Source organism: Vombatus ursinus, unplaced genomic scaffold, assembly GCF_900497805.2.
Source record: "Vombatus ursinus unplaced genomic scaffold, bare-nosed wombat genome assembly UNPS02014818.1, whole genome shotgun sequence".
NCBI lineage: Eukaryota > Metazoa > Chordata > Mammalia > Diprotodontia > Vombatidae > Vombatus > Vombatus ursinus.
In genome coordinates, this window is record NW_020954596.1 from 1549171 (window position 1) to 1560139 (window position 10969).

Sequence of the window (10969 nt, forward strand, 5' to 3'; positions counted from 1 at the left end):
ATTAAGGCTATTTAAGGGGTATATTTTAAATCAAGTGCTGTAATATTCAAGATGGTCTTTACAAGAAAGACTGTGACTGCAATTGTCTAAAATAGGATTGAATTGTTCATCTGTTAACCAAAAATAAGCTCTGCGTTGCAGTAAAAAACCCAGAACTGGCTTCCAAAAGAGGAATGTATGGGACCTCGTGTCAGTGTCTACACACACAGACACACACACACACACAACAGTCAACTTTAAAAAGAAAAAGAAAAGAAAAGATAGGCTGGATTCAGGCAAATAACCCACTGAACAGACCTGCTTGATAGCTTTCACAATGATCCATTTCTGACTGAATCCCACCTTCTTTTCCTAAACCGTTTTGTGCGTAGATAGCCTTTGACTCTCTTTTAATTGGAATTCTCCAATATCATTTCAATTTTTTTTTAAGTAAGGAAACCCCTGCTATTAAATTGCAATAAATTTACCAACCATTTTCACCATTCACTGGAAAGCTTTTACAGTAAGAAATTGTCAACAAAAGCAGGCACATTCGTGTACAAAAAAAATGTCGTTCTTCATTTTTCTTTTCTTTTATCTTGGAAAGTGCAAGTTGGCTTGTGTATCCACCTCCCAACAACCAAAGTGTAACTCACGGCACTCTGGGGTGAGGGTACAACCAGTCACACAGCAGGCTCCCGCCAGACCGGCAAACACAACAGGACCCTCTCTTCCTCTTCCCAGTGGAGGGTCCGACGTTTCTCAAGGCTGCTTCGAGTTCCCCCTTGCTCTTGGCCCTCCGGTAGCTCTGCGCTGCTGCCGAAGCTTCCCTTGACCAAAACGATTTGCCAAAGAGAAATGTGGTTGGATGAACCAACCTATAAACATTTATTGTAAACTTTAAAACGGAATCCGGATATCGAACAGACACAGAGGAGAGGAGGGAAGTCCCCAGACATAAAAATTGAATACAAATGTACTCCCTTCTTGGTGCCCATCCCAGACATCCAATACCACAGAAGTGGCCAGCAGCCAAAGCCTCTGCTCCCGACAGCGGGACGAGTCTAGCAGCCGGAGAAGGGACGGGCAGAGGCTGGCGCCTGGGGTCCCACGCCCCGGGACCCCCGGCAGATGCCAAACTGGAGAGAAGCTGGTCTCGCTCTCCCCTAGGGGCGGAGGCAGTGGCCCACTACGCCCCTTCCCCCCAGCCTGCCCACCTTCCGATGAACAAAACGATTCTCTGGCACGGATTTGGGCTTGAGGCGGCCAGTCCCCGGGGTGGGCTGCGGAAAGCGTGCCTCAGCTGACCCTTCCCGGATCCCGGGGATAGACGTCCTCGTGGGGAGGCCGGCAGCAGTAGGGGTAGGAGACTTGGAGCTCTGGGTCTGAGGGCGAGTAGCCGGGCAGCTCCACCGAGGGGTGTCCCCCGCAGCGCACCTCCACGCCGGCTTCATCGAACGCGTGGAAGACGCCCACGTTGATGTAGGAGACGGCGTGGCGCGCCCCGGGAAAGGGGCCGCCGCTGCAGCCGCCGCCGCAGCCGCCGCCGCTGAGGCCCGGGGAGGGGAGGTCGGTCTCGTCCGGGGAAAAGAGGGAGCCTTCGCTGGGCCGCTGCAGCAGCCGCCGCCCGCCGCGCTTGCCTCGCCGGCCCCGCCGCTGCTGCCGGGACGAGGGCGCGTGTTGGCGGGAGCCCGGGCCGCCGCGGGGCCGCCCGCCCCGGCCGCCCCGCCGCCGGCCGCGCCGCCCTCGTCGCGCCTGCGACGACTTGTAGTTCTTAACGAGGAGCAGGTTGACCAAGCCCAGCAGGCATTCGAGCGAGTTGAAGACGGTGGAGATGACGAGGCCGCGCTGGTAATCCTTCAGCTTCTCACATTGGGCCGACGCGGAGCTGTCCAGGGTGCTGCGGACACGAGCGGGGGCCGGGGCCAGGGCCGGGGCCGGGGCCGGAGCCGGGGCCAGTGCTGCCGCCGGGGCATTCTCGGAGCTGTCCAAAGGGCTGCGGGCTCGCGCTGGGGCCTGGGCCGGAGCGGGGGCGAGGGCCCGCGGCTTCACACAGTAGTGCGAGTATTTACGCTCCACCAGGGACACGGTGTCGCCGTCGATCACAGCTCCAGCGAAGGCGCTCAAGACCCCGAGCATAAAGACCAAGACTCCGAGCAGGAGGAAGTTCTGGCTGCCGGGGATCGCGGCACCAGCCCGGGCTTCCGCCGCTCCGCTCTCGAGCTCGGCCTCCGGGCTCCCTAGCGAGCCCGGCAGAGCCCCGGGCCCGGCCCCGGCGCCAGGCACCGCCCCCGCGGGGCTCTCTTCCCTGGGCCGGCAGCAGAGCAGGGCGGAGCCGAGCAGAGACAGGCCGGCGGCCAGCAGCAGCCCCGAGTAGAAGGCGCCGGCGGCGGTGCCCAGGCGGAAGGGCTCCCCGCGGAGCTCCGAGCCCAGAGAAAAGCACTTGAGCCCCACGGCGGCGGCGCTGAGCGCGCAGGCGAGCAGAAGGCCGGAGGAGAGCGCGGCGCAGGCTCCGCGGACGCTCCACTTCATCGTCCGCGCCCGTGCCCGCGCCCGCGCCCGCGCCCGCGCCCCCGCCGGCCCACACCCCGCGCGGCTGCTGCCCCGGGCGCCGCCGCTGCCGCCGCCTCCCTCCGCCTCCCCCGCCTCCTCCCGGCGCGGTGCGGCCGGACCGCCTGCCGGCTCCTCATCCTCCCGCGTCCTCCCGGCCCAGTGCCGCGGCCGCCGCCGCCGCGCCCTCCGCCGCCGGGGACCCCATCCTCCTCCTCCCGCCGCCGCCGCCGCCGCCGCCGCCTCCCAGCACGGCAGCCGCCTCAGCCAGGCTCAGGGAAACCGATGCGGCGGCGCCGACCGCAGAGAGCTCCCCCCCGCCCCCCACAGCACCCCCCCCCCGAAACTCCCCCAGTGACAGGGCCGCCCACAGCTCCACTTCTGCCCGGCTCTGTCAGGAGCCCTGACTCCTGGCACCCAAGTCCCTCACTCCCCTGAGCCCCCCCCCAACCCCCGCGGCCCCCCCCCCCCCGCCACCAATGCCTCCAGTCAACTCATCACTAACCCTTGGCGCCTCCGCGCCCCAATCCCTGATCCCAGGGCGTTGTTTCCCCCATACCTATTCCCCAGGTTCCCAGGCCATCCCAAGCCTGCTCTTATCTCTAGCCTCCCAACCCTCCATCTCCACCCTCACCTTTGCATCTCACCTCCACCCCCTCACCCCCACGCTTGTGAGGAGACGGCTGAAACTGAGTCCCTCCCGTCCCACGGCCGGGGGAGGAGGGGTAGAACTTGTCCGGAAAACCAGAGAAGGAAGGGGTGGTCTCCGGGGATTACTATGCCTGGAGTTCTGGGGCCTCCCTGATACCCCGCCCCCTCCTGGGGGCTGAAGCCAAAGTAGGAGCAGGAGCGGCGAGACCGCTTGGGTCCGCTAGTTGGTTGGGGTGGCACCGCCTGTTTGAAGGGAAAGTTATTTTGATACAAACGAGGAGGTGTTCGTCTTGGAACAGGACCATGGCTCCGTGTTCCTGGCTTAAGCTGGTACATCAGAAGGAAAACTGATAGATGAAGGAAAACTAATGGAAAATTGCTGTTTTAAGTCAACTAAAAAGGACATTTCTTTGTGGGGGCAAGTTATTTCTTTCGACTTATGACAGCCTTGGGACCCAAAGAGACAGAGCAGGGCTTGAGATTGAAAGGGAAGAGCTGCGGAGTCCCCAGACCTTGAGATTTCATGGTCTTTTCTGGGCAGTAGGCAAAAACAAAATAAGTAAACCTACCCAGGCTAGAGGTAGGAGCAGAAAGAGATGAGGAAAGGAGATACCTAAAACTTCAGAGGCAGAGACAGTGGCTGAAGTCCCTTCTGCTCAGAACCAACAAAAAAATGTCTTGAGAAAATTGGAACTGTCCACTCTGCCCTCAGAAGTATTACCAATGTCAGGGAGGATATTTTACATGACATCCCCACAAAAACAACACTGCCAATCCTTGAGAGGTCCTTTTGCAGATGACATTGAACTAATGACATTGAGCCCCAAGCCAGACAAGAATTCCTCAGTGAAATTACCACCAAGGAAAAAAAATCTGATATGGCCATCCACATGGACAAAATGGATGGAAGAAACCTATTGCCTAGATTATAACAAGTAACCATATGTAGACATACATCTATCAGTATGTACATTTTCAGCAGGTACTGCATATGGCCTATAAGCTGGGATCAGAATAAGAGGAAGGAAATCAGGCTAAATTACATTTGGAAAATGAGTACTTTAATGATTACTTGCCTCTAATTGCTGAGAAAATCTCTCTGTCTCCCCCTCCCTCCCTCCCTCCCTCTCTCTCTCTTTCTCTCTCCCTCCCTCCTTCTGTTTCTCAACAGTATTCTCCCAGTGATGCTCTATGATTGTAAATTATGCAACACTATCATCTGAGAAGAATCAAATTTGTGGGTGTGCCAAGAGACAATAAAAAGCCCCTTCAAGGATGTAAGGAGTTTGCCCCATATTAGAAAGAATGAGTTGTGCAGAAGAATCATAAAATACACTCATCCTTAAGGACATGTAAGACCAAAAAAGGATGTGGGTTGGCCATGTGGTAACAGTAAAGGATAATAGATGTAGAGCTTCAATGTTGCATTAGTGTCCACAAGGTCTCAAGCATGTTGGGTAGAAATTCAATGGGGGGGGGGCCGCTGGGGTATGGAAAGTCATTGATAAGGGTGTCAGAATGAGAAGGCATAAAGGGATTGTGGTCTGAGCCAATAGAAGGAGGGCCCACACCACTGAGATCACAGATCCATTGAGGTATGGAAGCATTGTTATGTTTAAAATATGTCATAATCTAATAATATGTCATGTATGATATACACCATAATGTTCAGCTTGTGATTTAATCACTGTAGAGTTTATTGCTCTATTTCTAGCTCAGGAAATAGGAGGAGTAAAGCACCAAAAAAAGTGATGAGTGGGAAAAAAATGAAGTTTGGAGAGAAAGGGGCTGGAAAGAAGTCATGTATGAATCTCAGCCCTCAATCAGAGAAGACCTTGGGAAACCTGTATAGCACTCCAAGCAGTCAAGGTCATTTCCAGGGAGGGCTTGGTTTGTATATAATTATGAGGATTATAAAATCACACACATAGCTGCAATTGGTAGTCTCTTCTGTATTTTATATGAGCACAGGACCCCAGGATCCTAAACAAGTATGGCTTCTACCCTTTTCCTGAACATTGGTGGGGTTTGGTCAGAAGGGTCATCCCTACAATATGAACTTGCAGAATGTTTTCTGCAGGAGCCACGGTTATGAATATCTGCAGAAAAAATTCATCTTACTCAGGACTTCCTTGTCTCCTATGGACAATGATGAGGCATTGGGAGAGAAGAAGAGTAAAATTTCTTCCACACTATAGTTTATAATTTTTAAAAGGAAAAAATACAAACTAACCCTTGTCACACACAATCACACTCATGTACTCTCTCATCCACACACACACACTCACAAATGCAGATTTTCCCACTCATGTCTACTCCACTGCCAAACATGATTACATTAAAGTACTATCACATACACACATATACACATACACTCTTACATATGAGCACACACTCATGCTTATATTCTCATATACACATGCTCACAAGTAGAATCACTCCCAGACGTATTCACATGTATTGATCCACTTAAACACACACACATGCACACACACACATTCAAACTCACACAGTTGCCATGCGCTAGCTAGCTATTGGTGATTATTCTGTTTCCGGGGAAACAGCTCCACAAGGAGCAGTAAACGGGGGCTGCAAAAGTGTCTTCCCAGTTGTTTCCCACAATGACTACTATTCACATTGATTGAGGTTGGGGGAAGGTAGAGAATTTGACCCTGTACAGAATGATGGAGGCAGAGAGTGCTTCTCACCATCCCCCCACTGCCACCCCCACTCTGGACTGAGTCCCTGCCAATCCATAGGAAATCATGTGGGAGTGTACCTGGCCCTCTTCTTAGAAGGCCAAGCCAAGTCTCTCCCTCCCCACCATCTTAAGGACCCCTAAGGCTCCTCATCTGTCTCAGGCCCCACCTCTACCAGCCCTGAAAAGCCGCATTAGAGTCTCTAGTCTTGTCTGTCAGGAAGCCACAGGGCATAATTTCAGGGTTTCCCAAAGGATCTCCCTGCTGGACCACATCCCTTCTAACTCTAGGAACTAAAATTGTCTTCCTGGAGACTGCTTTTTCAGTCAGAGCATGAGCTCAGGAAACAAGTTCCCCTGGGGAGGGCTGTGAGGGGCCAGTGTCAAAGCCTGACCAGAGAACAGGTGAGTGTTGGATTCCAGGAGTTAGACCATCCATGTCTGGGCATTGGGGAAGTGGGGATCTGCATTCCTCCCAGTCCCTTCTCCCCAGTGCCCAGAGTGAGAGGGCTTCTACCAGTGGGTTTATGCTCCCAAGGAAGGCACTTGTCTGAGTGTCAATTCTATTTAACCCCTCCTAGGAATTCCCTCAAGAAAGCCCACTCCAGTGCCTGCTCAGTGCCCTCCAGTTGAGGCAAGGCCTGGAGAGCCTTATCAAGGGCCTGTATCTCCCTCTGTCTTCCATTCAGGCCTGGTACAGCTGCAGCTGTTTGTCTCAGCACAAGGGTCCCTGGAACAGAATGGAGATGGTGATGCTTTATTGCCTCAATCCTCACTCTTGTCAATCTCCCACACAGCCTGCAGCGAGTTCTGGGGGCAGCCCTCAGATTCTCCCCTAAAACTATTGCAGCAGCAAAATCATCCCTTACTTTGGACTAGAATGATAACATTAACCTCCACCCCCTCAATTAATCTTTGAATGGAAGCATCATAAACATCAAAACCTTCTCATAGCACAATACCCCCAGATTAGACATGATGGCAGAGTTTTCCCTTCCTAATTCCTCTTTTTTGGGGGGTGGGGGGTAGAAGGCACATATTCAAGCTAACTGACCTACGATGCCTGGAGGTTTCTTCAGTATACTGACTTCTTCACAGTAGGTCAGCACAACCTGCTCTCTGGTATTATCTCTTTTAGCCTGTGTTTCTGACTTCTGTCTACCCACACCCAAATCAGGCTGGCTTTGGGGCTTCCCCTTTTCCTACCTTGCTTTCCCACTATTGGATTTTTATAATCCACTTCTGGATAATTGAATTTCATTACTGACAGATACACAGCAACCCATAATAATAATAACTCATAATTTATAATTCACACTTGTAGAGCCTGTTAAGGCTTACAAAGCATTTTCCTCATTAAGAGTTGTGTAAGGTAGATAGATTAAGTATTATTAGTCCCCCTTTATAGATGATTAGCCTGAGACTCAAATAGGTTAAATGATTCACCTGGCGTCATACAGCTAGTCTGTTTCAGAGCTAGATTTGAACCCAGCTCTTCTGGCTCCAAATCCAGTTGTTTAACATACCACTTCTCTCATCTTATTTTAAAGTCAGACCCAGGTCATGTTGGAAGGGCCCCATGTGCCTGATATGGAGGTGTAGGAGGCTCTCAGTAGGAGAAAAGGGCTTAAAACAAGAGAAAAATTTCTGCAACATCAGAATTTTGCAGAGGTTGCAGTCCAGTAGGCAATCATTGGACCAGAGGATTTCTAAATCATTTCTCCTCTATAGCCTCAGTTTCTTCAACTATAAAATGAGGGGGTGGGTGGGAAAAATGATCTCTAAGGACCCTTCCAGCTCTCATATTCTCTGTTCTAAGTCAGTTACTTCTGGGAGTAGTGCCAGAGTATTTGGACAATGTTAGTGAAGGTATCTGTGAGCCAGAGTCCAGGAAGGGAACGGAAATATGGCTGTGAGAGAGGTATGATTGGCAGGGCACACACACTCTAGAGGGAGAGGAATTCATGAGATTGACTGCAGTTGGTCATTGCTATCTCTGTGTCCGTACATTCTCAGCAAAAGAGCCTCTGACTTATAGGGGCTGCTCCCTGTTGTGAGCACAAGATCTGTCCTTAAATGCAAGAATTTTTCCTATCAAGCCTGAGGCTTCAGAATGTGCTCCTGGACACTAGACTAAAATCCCAGTGGTACTGTATAAAACACAATTCCATTACTCCCTCTAACCAACATGCATGTAGAGCCTTGGCTTCTGACGCCCACAGGCTTGTCACCCTTCTTTGTTACCTCCTGGCAGCGCTCCTGACTGCTGCTCTGATGTTTATGCTTTTGGTTCAGTGGAGCAAGGATATGCTTGATATGATTATATTATTCATACAGTGGAGAGGAATAGATCAGGGGAGCCTGATTAACTTAATGAAGCTACCGTTTGGGACTTTATCTCTCCCAGTGCAAGGTGCCCATACCCATTAATACCTTGGTGAGAAGGTTGAAGCCACCTCCTTGGCCTGGGTATTTGCTGACCCATGCATAGCTCTGAGGATAAATTATTAAGTTTGATTGAGTTGGGCAATCTTGGGTTGGATGTCACTCCCCTCTTCTTTCTATTGGCTCTAAAAAAGAGCAGGGAATCTTTTGTGTGAGCTTTGGGGAGTCAGAGAAGAATCCTCAATAGAGCTAAGAGTAGGCCTAGAACCTGGGGATATGATGATGAGAAGCCCATGTATCCAGAACAGATTTCCCCAGGAAGCCACTATTGATAGTCTTAAAGAGGCAGAAACAGAGACACTAGCAGTCACAGGAGGTAGTGGTGGTTGTTTGTTCAGCCGCGTCTAACCCTTTGTGACCCCATTTTTGTGGTCTTCTTGGCAACGATACTGGAGTGGTTTGTCATTTCCTTCTCCAGCACAATTTACAAATAAAGAAACTGAGGCAAACAGGGTTAAGTGATTTGCCCAGAGTGACACAGTTAGTGGGTATCTGAGGCCCGATTTCAGTTTGGGTCTTCCTGACTCCAGATGGGGCACTCTAGCCACTGCCTCACCTAACAGCCCAAGAGTTAATGGTAGATTTCAAGAGGTAGTGGTAGATCCTCTCAAATAAATGGCTTCAGGAAAGGCTGCAGTAACATGACTCAGTCTCTTGGATAGAGAAGTGAGGATTTCTTGAACAATTCTGAGTCCCTGAGCACTTGCAGGGCTTACTCCTTTAGAGAAATAGAAATGCAGGAGAGCTTGGACAGCTCCAATTTTGGGAGGATCTCGGGACCCAGCCTTCTAGAGGGAAAACAAGATTTATCTGGGCAGCACTAGCCTCTTAGAAGGAAGGGGATTGAGAACAAGGCCCCAGAGGCAGGAAGGGACTGAGGCCACAGTATTAAGGAGCGAAAACATGGACTTCATTCTCTGCTACTCCTGTGAGCTGTTATGATGTCAGAGATGAAATAGGGTGTTATCAGATCCCTTATCTTCACTCACACAGCCATCACCTTAGGTCAGCTTCTCTTGCCTACATTATTGCAACATTCTCCTAATTGGTCTCCTAACCTCACGTCTCTCCTCAGTCCAGTTCATCCCACACACTGCTGCCAAAGTGATTTTCCTTAAGCACAGATCTGACCATGTGACTCCCTTACTCAATCAACACCAGTGGCTTCCTATTGCCTCTAGAATAAAATACAAACTCTTCTGTTTGGCTTTTAAGGCCTCACAACCTTGCCCTCACCTCTGTTTCCAACCTCATTAGTTATCCCCATTCTATCACTCCAGTCCCTCGCCTTCTACTGTCTTCTTCCCTACTGCCTACAAATATACGCATGTTGCCCCCATTCTTGAAAACCCCTCACTTGATCTTTCCATTCCTGATAATTATTGTTCTATTTCCCTTCTGCCTTTTGTGGCTAACCCCCTTGGAAAGGCCATCTACAATAGGTGCTTTCACTTTTCTCCTCTTGTTCTTTTATTAACACCTAACAATCTGGCTTCTGACCTTATCATTCCACTGAAACTGTTCTTTCTAAAATTACCAGTGATCTCTTAATTGCCAAATCCAAAGGCATTTTCTCAAGCCTCATTCTCCTTAATCTCTCTGCAGCCTTTGACCCTGTGTATCACTCTCTTTTCCTCGATACTCTCTTCTCTAGGTTTTCAGAATACCATTCTTGGTTCTCTTCCTACCGATCAGACAGTTTCCTCTTAGCATCCTTTGCTGGATCTTCTTTGAGATCACACCCTCTAACCATAGGTGTCCTTCAGGGTTCTGTCCTGGACCTGCTTCTCCTCTCTCTCTATAACACTTCATTTGGTGATCTCAGCAGCTCCCATGATTTTACTTACCGTCTCTATGCCAATAATTCTCAAATCTATCTATTCTGCCCTAACCTTTCTGCCAACCTCCAATCTCACATTTACAAACTGCCTTTCAGACATCTTGAACTGCATTTTTAAAAGACATCTTAAACTCAACATGTCCAAAAGAAAGCTCATTATTTTTCTCTCTAAGCGCCCTCCCCCGGCCAATTTTCCTATTACTGTAGAGAGCAACACTATCTTCCTGGTCCCTCAGGCTCACAACCTAGGAATCATCCTGGATTCCTCACTATTTCTCACCTCCCATATCCAAGCTGTTGTCAAGGTTGGGTGATTTTACCTTTGCAACGTCTCTCCACTATACCCCCTTCTCTCCTCTGACACTGTCACCACTCTAGCACAGGCCTTCATCACCTCATGCCTGGACTATTGCTGGTGGGTCTATCTGCCTCAAGTCTCTCCCTGTTCCACTCCATCCTCCTTTCAGCCATCAAGCTGATTTTCTTAAAGCACAGGTCCAACCATGTCACTCTTTTCCCATCCCCCCCAACTGAAAAAATTCCATTAGCTTCCTATCTTGTCCAAGATCAAACACAAAATCCTTGTTTTCATTCATAGCTCTACATAACATGTGCCCACCCTGTCCCATTTCCAGTCTTCTCACACCTTACTCCCCACCATTGTCTCTTCAATCCAGTGACACTGGCTTCCTCACTGTTCCATAAACAAGACACTGGATATTCTCTGTCCTCGTCTCTGCTTACTGATCTCCCTGGCTTCCTTTAAGTCCCAACTAAAATCCCATCTTCAACAAGAAAACTTTCCC

General features: G+C 50.3%; 1 protein-coding gene across 1 annotated transcript; it reads right to left on the reverse strand.

The window, feature by feature from the left end:
• Positions 1-662: 662 nt before the first annotated feature.
• On the reverse strand, positions 663-2511 carry LOC114023558 (transmembrane protein 271-like). The gene is made up of 3 exons (XM_027836257.1): positions 1288-2511; positions 994-1188; positions 663-809 (listed from the first exon to the last, which is right to left on the reverse strand). Exons 1-3 carry the CDS (start codon positions 2509-2511, stop codon positions 663-665), a joined length of 1566 nt encoding a protein of 521 aa, XP_027692058.1.
• Positions 2512-10969: the final 8458 nt, after the last annotated feature.

Coding starts and splice junctions, on each gene's coding strand:
- LOC114023558 (XM_027836257.1), bottom strand. CDS start 2,511: ATGAAGTGGAGCGTCCGCGGAGCCTGCGCCGCGCTCTCCTCCGGCCTT. Junction 1,189..1,287: donor ATCCCCGGGATCCGGGAAGG/GTCAGCTGAGGC, acceptor GAAGGTGGGCAG/GCTGGGGGGAAGGGGCGTAG. Junction 810..993: donor GGCTGCTGGCCACTTCTGTG/GTATTGGATGTC, acceptor GTTTTGGTCAAG/GGAAGCTTCGGCAGCAGCGC.